We start from the raw sequence: 13855 nt of genomic DNA, 5'->3' as shown, positions 1-13855 counted from the left end.
CAGGCCTGGAAGTGAGATGTTACAAAATAGTTAATGATATAAAAGTAATCCAATGCAATTGATTGTTAGGAAACAGCTGATTTACAATTAAAATTTCAGTAACCGCGATCTACATGTAAACAGAGATGTTAAAGTCGAGTTGTCAAACATGGGATATGCTACCATTGAACTGCTGAGAGTGAGAACAAATGCAGAGCTGTAGTTGCTTTGGTGCAAGTGTTGGCCTGCATAAATGAGCCGGATGGAGCACAGTTGGGCGATAAATATCTGAAACACAGGTGAATCAGCTGTGTTGTAAAATCACAACACAATGTTAAATATTTCTGGTACGTATTCCTATTTGTTATGTTTGTTAGAACATAAATATGTAATTAATACTTCACTGACTGAGTTTGACGTATACACTAATATATTCACGTTGTTAAAATTTTCAGGCTGAAACTCTTTCATCAGAAATATAGGCATATGTAAATTCTCAAATATTACTACATCTAGACTTTCGCCATAAGCAGTAATTTTCTTTACATCAAGAAGAGATACCATGTAGGATCAGACAATGGAATAATAAGATATTTATAAATGCAGGTGGGAAAATCCCACCAGGAATAGGCGAAAAACTTCTTTGACTAGGTTAGGCTAAGCCTGTTCAGGTTAATGTTATTTTTTTTATGCTACAACATTTATGGTACCATAATTAACTTGTTATTTGTGTAGTAACTATGTTACCGTATTTATTCTTTGCAGATGTAATATGGTTTTGGAAATATGGAGAAGATTAACATTTCGAAGTTGGCGTTCCTTCTTAGAGAGAATGGGGACAAAGTGCTAAATGGATTTAGCAAACTTTCACTCTCCGCAGAGCTACTGCAGGAACTGAATAACTCTTTCCATTTGGTGGCTGAACAGGAAACAAGCTCCTCCTTTCAAGTCCTGAAAACCAACAACTCCAATGTGGAACTTTTCTATGATCTTCAATTTTTGCATGACTTTGTGCAAAAAGTTGGTAGCCTAAAAATTAGCAATGCACGTATTACATTGGAAGGTGGTGTTGATATTACAAAGTTCAAGAATTTAAAGTTCCTCGAAATAAGTAAGATTCCCATACGATGTGTCAGTGGACTTCAAAACGTTCGTTGTCAGCTGAAAGCAATCATATGCTTTCGCTGCCTCCATTGGCTGTCAGACTTGTTGGTGGCATGTGGAGGTGACCAGACTGAACCTGCTGTTTGGGATGAACTGAAGGAAGCTATTTTCAGCTACAATTCGATTGTTTCATTGGATCAGTCATTGACTTGTGTTCCATGGCTTGAGGTGCTGGACTTGAGCCATAACAAAATAAACAGTGCACAGGGCATCCAGTGCTTGCCCAATCTGAAGTATTTGAATCTCAGTTACAATCGACTTGAATCTATTCCGCCTTTGCACAGGCATGCTCAAAAGAAGATACGTGTTCTGTTTATCAAGAATAACTGCCTTGAACAAATCTCAGGTATGGATTTAAATAGCGTTGTTCTTAAAAGTTTGGGTAAAAATCTGATATTCCCCGGACACCTATAACTTCTTCGTTTTGTCAATTTTTGACATTTGCACTTATCTATCTGCTTCGTGGAACATTCTTTAAGGTGTATTCACATTTTTCGTCCCGGAATCGGTGGGACCTTTAAACTAAAAAACTATTTTTCTTTGAAATTTTTGAGTCCAAATTCCCCACCGATTCCGGGCTCCACCCCTTGGGTAATTGACCTACCGCCCCCAACCGCTAACGTGGCCCCACCTCCACTCCACTCCAGCTCCCCGGCTTTATCTATAGAGTCCCTGTTAAAGGCATGTTAGCAGTTGGCCGGAGTCACCTGCCCCCAAATGAGCCCCAAACTTTTAAATTTGAAGAAATCTGTTACATCACACAAAACACCTTCCAGATGTTAGACAATGCTACAGGAACTTATTACCGTAAGTAGTTTCTTCTGTAAAAATGAAGAAATCTGTCCAGGGAATATCAGATTAATACCAAAGTACTAGCTTACTATCCTTCGGACAGATTTCTTCATTTCTACAGAAGAACTACTTACCGTAATAAGTTCCTCTAGTATTGTCTAACATCGGGAAGGTGTTTTGTGTGAAATTCAGGTAAGTTTTCCATATCCTGGAAACTGATTTCTTCAAATTTAAAAGTTTGGGGCTCATTTGGGGGCAGGTGACCCCTGCCAATTTCTAACATGCCTTTAACAGGGAGTCTATAGAGAAAGCCGGAGCGGAGCGGCGTTAGCGGTTGGGGGTGGTAGGTCAATTACCCCAGGGGCGGAGCCCGGAATCTGTGGGAAATTTGGACTCAAAAATTTCAAACGAAAATAATTTTTTAGTTTAAATTTCCCACCAATTCCGGGATGTATACCCCCAAAAACCATTCACGGAATGTTCCGTGAAGCAGATAGGTAAGTACGAATGTCAAAAATTGACTAAACTAAGAAGTTACAGGTGTCCGAAGGATAGTAAACTGTTACCACATTAATATTTGGTATACTAACTAAATTTGCCCTTCTAATCACGAATCTGTTGTTAAAATGCCGCGGACGCATGTAAAAATTCACGGGTAGGCCCACAAACCATTGACGGATAGCCCGAAAAACCATTCACTGATAGCACCATGAACCATTTCTGGTTAGGTTGGGTTAGGTTAGGCAAGCATAGTTAAAATTTTGTTCATAAAACTGCGAAAAAGTTTTTTTTTTTTAAAAAAAAATGCATCAGCTTTTTTCATGATTTGCAGACGTGTCCGCAGCATTTTAACAACAGATTCATGATTAAAAGGTCAAATTTAGTTAGTATACCAAATATTAACGAACTGAAAGGCATTCTCTATATTCTACATTCGTTCCCAAAATAATACAATTATGGAGCGAATTTACAATACCGGAAGTATGTCCAATTTGTTTGAAATTCAGAATCCTCACTAATTTTGGCCCCCTAATCACAAATCTGCAGTTGAAATTTGGCGGTCTCGTCTAGAAATTGAAAAATAAGACTAAATAAGTGGGTCCATCAACGGAGTAAACATCCTTTATTTATGAAGAAAACAACTATTTTTTCAATGATTTATAGTTTCAAAACTTTTATGATGACCCTTAATTTTTACTATGCTTGCCTAACCGAATCTAACCTTACCGTGAATGGTTTGTGGGGCAAACATTTTTTCCACCTTATGCAAGATGGCATTTTCTCAAATAGCAAACTTCACTTGTTCACATCATCAAACATGGCTACCATAATAGTATATCGACAATCATACTGTTAATATGTTCATGTCATTTCGCAATTTCTGGAAGTGACCGCCAATTTTTAACTGCAGATTCTTGATACGAGGCCGAAATTAGTGAGTATGCGTAATTTCAAAGCAATGGGAGATACTTCCGGTATTGTAAATTTATACCACAATCATTATTGATTTCCAGTAATTCTTTATTGTTATTGCAGCAGTTTGTTCTGGTTCACTGTACAGTGTAAATTTCAAATTATGGAGAACCAACAAAAATAAGGAAGCACTTTAAAATGTATTATTTTGGATTTAAATATTTCTTCAGTGACTTATCTAGCCAAAGAGCCAAAAACTTTTAGTTACTGGGAGAACTGGATATCTTACATATACATAGTACCTGTATATTCTGGACCTTTGGGGGATACTTTTTCACTTCTCCCTGCTATACAGTGTACTCTTCTGAATCCACCGTCAGTTATGTTCCCTGCCCATGGTTAATTATAATTATCCTGATTAACATATGTTTATTATTTATCTTTTTAAGTACATTTTATACAGTAAACATTAAATGTCTTTTATGTACTCAGTACCGTAACTAATCTGTTACTTTTACTGACCTAACAGCCTCCTATGCAAAGAATGGTCAAATTAATAATGAGCTACTGTCATTTCCAGTAAAGTTGTATAAAAGCACTGTTTTGTATGGTAACAGAAATATGGATGTTTTGTTAGTGAACCAAAAGAAGCACATTTATTGAAGTTTTGAGGATACTGTATTGAAATGATAGTAAATCCATTCATTATTAACTAAAGTTGTTTCTTTTTTCCCTCCAGGACTGGCTGGGCTGGAGTTTCTGGAGGACCTGGATGTGTCGTTCAACTGCCTCATGAGCCATGAGGTGCTCGCTCCAGTATCCCAGCTGCCAGCCCTCCTTTGCCTTTCCCTCAAGGGGAATCCCCTCAGCTTCCACCCTCGTCACCGCCTCAAAGCAGCAGCCTACGTCCACCGTGGAGCTGCTTCCAATAAGGTGAGCAAGGTGAGAAGTCGTTTCTAATATGTTTGCTTATAATGATGTCTCAGGTGGTGGTGACCCTCCATACCCCTGTGAGAAAGTGGGAAATTTTGCATGTTTCTTTGAAGTTTATATTGTATCAGATCAGTTTTCTCTCTTTTTTTGACTTGTGGAGATGTGCTATACTTAAATAATGAGTGGTTTTATGTGGTATTATTTATTGTGGTCACAGAAAGGCTAAGTGAGACTGGAAAAACAGTTTAAAGTGGGATCGGAAACACTATACAGTTCACAGGTAATGAACCAAGCTACACCATCATTAAAGCTGTACTGCGATCTGTAAACTGCCAAAATTCCGACAGCCCTATGTAATGTTACCAACAGTGGTGGCAATTGTATTCCAAAACTTGGGGGGCAGCAAGGTGGCAAAATTGAGGAGGCAAGGACAGTTTACTTTCCCTTGGCAGATGAAGTTTAGCATAGTTCCCCCCCTAATTGCAGCCACTGGTTACCACAAACATAACACATGAAATTTACATCTCAATACATTTTCCATTCTCCTGTTAGGCATGATGTGGCACACACACAATAACAACATTTTGTAAGCAACACTCCAAATAAAAATGCATAATATACGAGGGGGGCTGGAATGTTCATGAAATCACCCAGAAGAAATACAGCTGGAACAACCATTTTAATACATTATTCAACGTATTCCCCCCCCCCCCCCCCCGAAGCTCAATACACTTTTATAAGTTATAAGTTATAACAATGGTTAGTATTTTTTTTAAACAAAAAGAATCCGTTATATAATGGATGTTGTCAATGTTACATTCTAACTTTCCACTTCAAAAAATTTGGCACTATATTGTTTAACTTGAATCTTCTCAAAAATCTGATTCTCTGTTTTGTTTGTTTGTTGTTTGAATCTCGATTTGATATTTCTGGAATGTACGTACCTCTCTCTCCGTAATAGATGAATATAATAGTTTTTCTTGTATGTACGCATTGCTTGCATTATAGAATTATTTTCCTGTAGTTTACGGTTATTACAAGCATAAGAAAACAGTTTTTCTTTGTGACGTTTCAGGAGAACTTTCCAGCCCCCCCCCCTGTATACTTTACCACATATAGCAGGACACTGACAATGATATAATAAATTGTTCCACATAAAACCACTCATTATTTCAGCTTAAAGTTGACTTTAAAACAAATTGAAACTGTGAAGTTTGGATGGGAAGCGTACTTGTATTGTGAACTACGAATCAAATGGAACTTGCCTGTGCCTCAGGCATGCTATACTGTACTCTGGCTATGCTATATTGCTTCTTAATTTAAGGTAAAAGGAAATTTTCAGAATTATTTTGGAATTTGAGATGCATGAATTTTTCAAGTGAGGTGCTGACACTATATTTTTTTGTTGTGTTGAAAGAGGAAGGGAGTGCTGTGTTTGTAGTATACGATTCATGTATCACGTAACACATTTCATCATGCAACAAAAAAAGGTTATATTTACAAGGAATATGTGATGTTTCTGTTTCATAAGTGATATATTGTTGTTAGGATAGGAGAGTTGAGTTTGAAGCTGTTTAATACTTTTAGTGATTTTTCATTTTTTTTAGAGTGGTTAGCTTCGGTACTGTTGGCATTGCCACTCTTTTGGGGATTTTTGTGTGTCCATAAAACAGGTTTTCATGAAAATAATAAGTGAAAGTACTGTGGGATACACGTTTTCTCTTTGTCACATTTTGTGTCCAACTATCATGGTTATTTGTGACTTCTGTGTCTGGGAGCAAATTTTATATTACATACAACATCAACATCTATTGAATATATAGGGCCTCCCCGATGGCGCAGTGGTAGCATCGTCACTTTGTAATCAAGGAGTCGCAGGTTTGATACCCGGTGGAGGCACATAGTGGTTTGGATTCCACTTTAAACTGTAGGTCCAGTCCTGATTAGCCTTACTGTGCATAAAGTGGACTTAAAACACTAAATCAACCAACCAGATCTATTGAATATAAGAAATTCGTCAGATTTTATGTTTTCCTGTAATATACATTTGATCCTCATTGTGCAAATAGAGCATAATTTTGTAAAATTTTCCGAGATTTCACAATTTCTTACATTTTAAGGTTTTTAATTGTGATCCCCTGATGCACAGAAATCAAGGTTCTACTCTGTCTTGGGCCTCACCTATGGCGCAGTGTTAGCATCGTTGCCTTGAGATCAAGATGTCCCGGGTTTGATACCCGGTGGAGGCACATAGTGGTTCAGATCCCACTTTAAACTGTAGGTCCAGTCCCTATTAGCCTTACTGTGCACAAAGTGAACTTGAAACACCAAATCAAACCAAATCTACTCTGTCTTGATATGGATGTCATTTGCAGTAAAATAATGTGCAGTTAAAGTACATGTTTCACTGTGATGTTCAGAGTATTACAACATTATTTCCTTGCATGTATTTATTTTCCCAGTTTTAATAAAATGGGTTTTCGACCCCCTCCCCCCTTTCCCTTGGCCGAATGGTCAGCACAGCCTGATATGATGCCGTGGGTTCCAGGTTTGAATCTCAACCTGAGCATAGGTGTTCTTCGTGAGTGTCCCTTCATCAATTGCATCATATCATCACTCATGCTCATCATTGCAAGCAGCGAAAGTGGCAGAAACATAATGCTAATTAATAAATAAGAATAAAATGATTATTCATTTTGTAATAGTATACAGTTATTCAAAAACTGGTGATGGGGATGATATGATGAAATTGACGAATGGACACTCACAAATATCAATGCTCAGGCTGGGATTTGAACCTGGAACCCCTGGCATGGTAGCATAATGTGCTAACCACCCTGCCACGGGGGCTGGCCAACAATATCATCTAAATGCAGAGGCGTGGCGTGCATGTAGCCGCTGTTACCGCAGGTAACACCAAAATATAAAGAATTGAAGAACCTGTCTTAAAATATTATTACGTACATAAACTGGTAATATTATCGTAAAGTAAACATTGCAGACTGACATTTTTTCTGACATCGGCAAAACCGAAGAGGAGGACTGATCCGGTACCCTCCTCAGTCAACATGAGGAAAGGGCCCTGAGCCCACCCAAGGAAGGCTTTCCATCGCGGCAAAGACTGTTACGGCGGGAGGAGGATGCGGGTTATTGGCATGACTGTTTAGCTGCCGCAGTTGCCGGTGATCCTTACCGGATACAGATCAGTGTTGCCATATTCAATTGACAGAAAAGAGCTAAGTCGCCTAATAAGGTTTATTTTACTCTGAAGGTGTCCAGTCACACTGGGGAACAATGGCGCAGTGGTAGCGTCGCCGCCTTGTAATCAAGGGATCCCGGGTTCGATACCCGGTGGAGGCACAAGTGGTTCGGATCCCACTTTAAACTGTCACGATTAACATTACTGTGCATGAGTGGACTTAAATCTCCAAATCAAAATTTAAAAAAAATCAAATCACACTGTGGGAAAAGCAAACTACCAAGTGATATTTTGTATTTACTCTAAATATCAGTGATTACGAAAGTTCTCTTTGTCCTTCTTCGACATCATGGGCGAGAAGGAGAGGGATATGTATGTCCTTCTAAAAATGTCTACCTAAAATTCTATATTTCACACATATAATATTATTTCGGTTACAGGAATTTGTGATAATTGTTGAAAGGGCCAATTGAGATTGACATATGTTGTCACAGGAATGCGATAATTTCGGATTGAAGCAATGTTTTTGAGGTGGTAGAACTGTTTTTGGGTGAAAGCATTACTTACAAGCATAATTTCCCGATTGTTATCTTAGCACGCTCTGAAGTGCCAGGTGTCGCAGGTTCTAATCCTCAGCAAGAAATGGTTATTTCAATGTTTGTTGTTATTATTTTACTTACATAATTATAAAAATTAATAATTACATACACAAAGAAATAATAATTTTATTTCAATAATTCACCATGCATCCTCATTGTCACGATTATCCTATAAAGCGAAAGCCTTAAAGGTAGCAAGGGACGTAAAATATATACGAAATAGTAGTGGTGTCAGAAATGAGATTTCAGTGGATTTAGTGAAACATGGGAGTGGGAGTAGTTAGGAAACAGATGAAGACTACATCTACTCTACAACGTCTTATTTGAAACAAAAAGTTTCGCCATTTGGTCAAATCTGGTTTGAAAAGAACTAAGATGGCAACAGTAGTAGAACTGGACTTCTTGCAGGTTTCGAAGGAAATATTGGGGAAGCGCCGATGCTGAGAGGGGAGGGGGCAAGGATGGTGGTTCACGTGTTACAAAAGTAAACAACGGTTTGCAGGAGGGACTGTGCACTGCGAGTTTTGTGAGTGGTGTCTTTCATCTTTATGTTGTTTTCGGGCATTGTCAATTAATTAACAAGCGGAATGTAGTTTGCTCCGAGTTCCGAGGTGGCGGGTTCATCCTATCTGAACAGTGTGTGTAATTGTGCGATAGTAGATATTTTGAAGCAATCTTTTGGTTTGTTCTTTTGCAGAAAAAAGTGAAATTGTGGTGAAAGGGAGGCCAAAGCCTATTATGAACGATTTAAAAACCAAGTCGTCTGCTGGATATGACCGACATTTCAATGTTTCGTGGTATAACGACTATCCGAGGTTATGTGGATGTGCGCATTGTCGAAACTGTTTTGTTGGCCATTTTCGGGTGAAAAAAAGTGTGGAATTCAGGTGTGGATAACATGGACGATGACGCACCCAAAAATTCAAATGAAAAACTTCACTTTTTAACAGCATCATAGAACTTTTTGATTTGATTTGATTGATTTTGCTTCGCTTGTGCCACTTTTGGCTAATTTGCGAAGATGGGGATGAGTGATGATATGATGAAATTGATGAATGGACATCACAAACATCCATGCCCAAGCCAGGATTCGAACCCGGGACCACAGCATCATATTACTATTTTCAAAGATGAATCATCGGATTGATCTGCTCTATAAGTAGCCTTCGATGTTTCTGTAAGTATCAAATTACGTATTATTGTGTCAACAACCAATGTTTGCGATTTCATTTCAGTCCTTATGTCAACATTTTTTTTCCTGATTAATAACTTTACCAAAATCTAGTATTGAATTGCAGACGTACCACCAGATTAATATTATATGAACTACTTGGAAGACATGGGGAGGTGCCCAAGTCTTACGCCTCCTCCCTTAAATGTCCTACTGATAACCGGTAACACTTTTAAAAATCCCACGCCACTGTCTAAATGATACTCACAATCCCAGAGCCATCTATTGTTCAACTGGGTAGACCTTTGGCATAAGATGGGAGCACATTGTATTTTGTTTTATACATTCTATAAGGAGGGGCAAAACAATGCGTTGGAATTGTCAAATTTGCATAACCTGCAAATATTAGTCTCCGATATTTTTTTTGTAATGAACATGATTTGTTTAGTAAGTTGCAAGGGAACAGTCTTCTGCAAGAAGGAGGGAAATTCATCACTAACTCTCTCTTGGTAGAAGAAGGTGTGTTGCTTGCATATGTTGATGAAAATAGTTTTGTGGGTGAATATTTCAATGCCGTACAAAACCTGCAAGCTGGTCAATGTTGTAATTATCTGGTTGTGTAGCGCAGCAGAATTTATTTAATTTCATGTTAGCATTTATAGATAATAAGGTTGGATTCTCGCTTGTATGTACAGTGGAGTTGCCATTAGAACCAGTGCCCATTCACATCACAGAATGGTTAATTTGACAAAATCCTGTTTCCCTTCTGATTGCTTTTTGGAGAATGGATTTTAAGGTTGCCACTTCTTGCTCAAGCAGTAGGTTTAATTGGTGGTTTCACCGCAAGTTCCTTCATAGGAAAACGTGGCAACAGAGGGTCACTGCCATAAAGATGTGTCCCATGCTGGCTGGAATACCGACTCCACTGTGGTATCTTGGTGGGTTAAAAGTTGAATTTTCTTGTGATGTTTAATGCTCAGAAAAGTTGATATAGTTTTAATCTGTGCACTATTTCCAATGTGAATTTCAACCTGCAACCAACATGTTTTTTTTCTGGAGCAGATATGATACGTGGGGTTGAGAAGGAAACATCATAAAAAAAATATGAATATTCTTCTCCATAATGTTACTGATGATTAAAACAAAAAATAAACATGAAATATTTTGATATCTAAAGCAACCACTGTGTATGCAATAAATTTCATTTTTTCTCTAGTTCAGTTAGTTACTGAATCCTGTGTAAAATGGTGTTTTCTTCTTGTTAGTTTCTATTGGATGGAATGTGTCTGTCAAAAAAGGAAAAATGCCATGCTGGAGCAGCTCCTGCCCCTGTTGAGTTAACGGTCGCTTCCTCCTCAGCCGAAGAAGAACGCTTTATTAGTTCTGCTTCATATGACGGGAGCTTCATATCGGATTCTGGGAATGGTAAGGTATTTTTCAATGTTGTAGTGCTAAAATATATTGTTACTTGCATGTGCAAAATTGAAAGTCAGGATTAAAAATAAAGCCTTTTTTTTTATATCACAATTTTTCTTTGTTTCTGGGAGACTAGGGTTATGTAGACCAGTGCATACTATGATTTAATTTGATTTTTTATATTGAGTGTTGCTTTTCTGACACATTTGGTTAATTGTGACAAATGGGAGTGATGATATGATGTAATTGATGAAGGGACACTCACAATGAACAGACATGCTCAGACTGGGATTGGAACCTGGTACCCTTGGCGTCGTTGCATGCTGTGATAACCACTCTGCCATGGAGGTCAGTGCATATTATAATGATTCACCCTGAAGGTAATACCTAGAGGCATGCATATTTCGTTTTTGATGAAAACATGAAATAACACATTGTAACGTTAATTTTTCATGTTTCTGAAAGGTGTGATGTGTATTTTCCTAACCTGTCTTGTCACGAAATTATGCGAAATAGACTCTTAAACAGGAAATTTAGAGTTTATTTACTAACGTGACACTTTCTGAAGTTTGAATTATCCTGTGAGTTATGCAATTCATGGAAAAATGATTAATTCTGCTGTAAATATTTGAGAAGAAAGATGGACCCCCTTTACACAGGAATAAACTTAATGTTCTGGTAACAATATAAATGTGTTGTTAGAATGGATATGTATTCTCCATGTTTCCACCCTTTCCGGCAGTAAACAGATTTTTCTCCCCCCCCCTTTTTTACACCTTTAGCTTTATTTAATATATGGGAAATCGTTTGAGACATATCATGATATAATATATCACATCATTATATATGAGATATTTTCTGTCACTTACAATAAAAACAAGTCACTGTGGTATCGGCCGATACCATCACATAAAACATCTGCTTCCCAGGAGGGAGGTTTGTCCAGCATTTCTCGGAAAATCTACATGGAACTTCTTGTGCTGGCCTTTCAACCTGTCACAAGGAAGGGTGAACAAACCTCTTAAAAAAAGAACTTAAAGACTGGTTTATGTAGCCACTGATCATTCTCCAACGCAGCCTGTTGATCGGGTTTCTACCCCAGTTGTATGCAGGAGGATGAGGGAGCTGAAGAGAAATGAGTAGCTATTTAAAAATATGGAGCCTGAGTGTTTCTTTCTGTTTCTGTGCCATGCTTGGTAGAAGCAGTGTTGCTACATGAAAGGAAATTCAGGTCTAATTTTTGGTGAAAAGGGAAATTTATGAAAAATATCGAAATTGTCGGAAAATTTTACTTGTATGCCTGCTTAGGTGTTTTATTTCTGTTCTTTCTAATTTATCTAGATAGATGTGTAAATACAGGGTCTGTATTTTAAGTAATGAGAATAAATCCAGAAAACACAATTTATTACAGACATCGCTACAAACCTTTAGTAGTCTTCGAAGTATGCCCCTTGAGTGTCAACACACTTCTGCAGACGAATTTTCCACACGTCGTACGCTCCCTGAAAGTCAGCAACTGGAACAGCCTTCAGAGCACGCGTGCAAGCTGCTTTGACCGCATCCAGGGTTCCGTGGTGGTGTCCTTTGAGGGCTGTTTTCACTCTGGGAAAGAGGAAAAAATCTGCAGGGGCAAGGTCGGGGCTGTAGGGAGGCTGAGGAATCGTTGTGATGCCAGATTTCGTCAGGAACTCTCTAACCACGAAGCACGTGTGACATGGCGCATTGTCATGATGGAGCTTCCAATCGGCGGCAATTTCTAGTCGCACTCGGTTGACCCGTCTCTTCAACCTTTTTAACACCCCCACGTAGAAGGAGCCATTGACTGTCTGTCCTGCAGGCACAAAATTCGCGTGGACTACACCTTTCTTGTCAAAAAACACAATCAGCAATGCTTTGATTCTTAACTTGGACATGCGCGCCTTTTTTGGTCGAGCCGACTGCGGAGTGTGCCATGCGGCTCTGCCGTTTCAGCATGCCTGTCCGCGTTCAGCAAATCTCGCACACGTTGTTCGTTGTCTCTGGTTCTTGAGCTTGACGGGTGCCCTGCGCGGGGTTCGTCCTCCATGCTCTCCCGGCCTTCTTTGAACATTTTGTGCCACCAAAACACTTGCGCTTGTGATAAACTGTCACTGCCGTATGTTTGCCGAATCATTTCCAGCGTTGCTGCACCAGATTTTCCAAGGCGCACACACAATTTGATCGCGTACCGCTGTTCCATGCTTTGCTGCATTTTGCTCTTGCACACACTACTTTGCAAACGTCCACGCCACGCGTCATCATGCCTCAACGGATGCCAGCAGGCAACTGCCGCTTGGAGCGCTTTCAAGGTCACACCCCCCCACTACCGACTCCAACCGCTCCCAGTGCACTCTGACATCTAGTCGCGGCAGAAAAAAAATATTCTCATTACTTAAAATACAGACCCTGTAAGTAAATACAGTAAATTCAGGGCTGCAGTAGCTCAGTTCATAGAGTATCTGACTACTATGCAGAAGACCCAGGTTGGAATCCTCTGCCAGGTGATCTGGACCAGGAATTTTTCCAGCCATTTCCCTGTTTCTACGTGGCTCAGAGGCCCACTCAGCCTCATGTAATTGCGGAGGGTAGAGGTGGCCGGGCATGGTGCTGATCACATCATACAAACTATGTCAAGATCAAGAATGTGTGGAGCCCTCTATACCTTCACATCACCCCACGTACCTTATTTTTTTCCCAGTAATTAAGAATGATTGCGGTATACCAGACCAGGATACACCACTGCCATACATTACCGTGGGCCCAGTCACAATTAACTTATCTGAGCATAAAACAATAAGAGCTAACAAGCACTGTGTACCAATTAGTTGGTCCCCATTACTTTGTATTCAGCAAAAGTTTTGTCAGTGCCCTTTCCATTTGTGTAGAATCATCCAGAATGGCACCAAAAAGGGGAAAGAAGATCAGTAAGGTGCGTAAGGCTGTGATCGCAGAGTGCAATCCGGATGAAGATGCAGAGAAGATAGTAGAGGATCCAGGCACTTCCAACATAGGTAAGAGTTCCTGCAAACTGTCTCATAAATTGCTTTTGTGACACTTAAATGGAGGCATTCCTAAGAGGAATGTTTTAGCTCCCTACTACAATTCCTGAATATGTTTGACATATTAAGTTGCTCTTAATACTTTTAAATGCCACTGTACTACAGTTTTGTT

General features: G+C 39.1%; 1 protein-coding gene across 3 annotated transcripts in view; it reads left to right on the top strand.

The window, feature by feature from the left end:
- The first annotated feature begins 239 nt into the window (after positions 1-239).
- The window catches only part of LOC145978338 (serine/threonine-protein kinase 11-interacting protein-like), a 53788-nt gene continuing 40172 nt past the window's right edge, over positions 240-13855 (top strand). For 2 of the 3 annotated variants that reach the window (XM_083110923.1, XM_083110921.1), the window contains exons 1-5: positions 240-326; positions 745-1489; positions 4088-4290; positions 10516-10675; positions 13570-13695. In XM_083110923.1, the coding sequence (XP_082967049.1) occupies positions 766-1489; positions 4088-4290; positions 10516-10675; positions 13570-13695 (1213 nt within the window). In that variant the 5' untranslated portion in view covers positions 240-326; positions 745-765. The remainder of the gene's footprint in view (positions 327-744; positions 1490-4087; positions 4291-10515; positions 10676-13569; positions 13696-13855) is intronic. The other variant, XM_083110922.1, reaches the window with a different exon arrangement.

The sequence above is a fragment of the Lepisma saccharinum genome, chromosome 24, assembly GCF_977018435.1.
Source record: "Lepisma saccharinum chromosome 24, izLepSacc3.1, whole genome shotgun sequence".
Lineage (NCBI taxonomy): Eukaryota > Metazoa > Arthropoda > Insecta > Zygentoma > Lepismatidae > Lepisma > Lepisma saccharinum.
The sequence above is the reverse complement of the archived record's forward strand: the minus strand, read 5'-3'. Positions and strand labels throughout refer to the sequence as shown.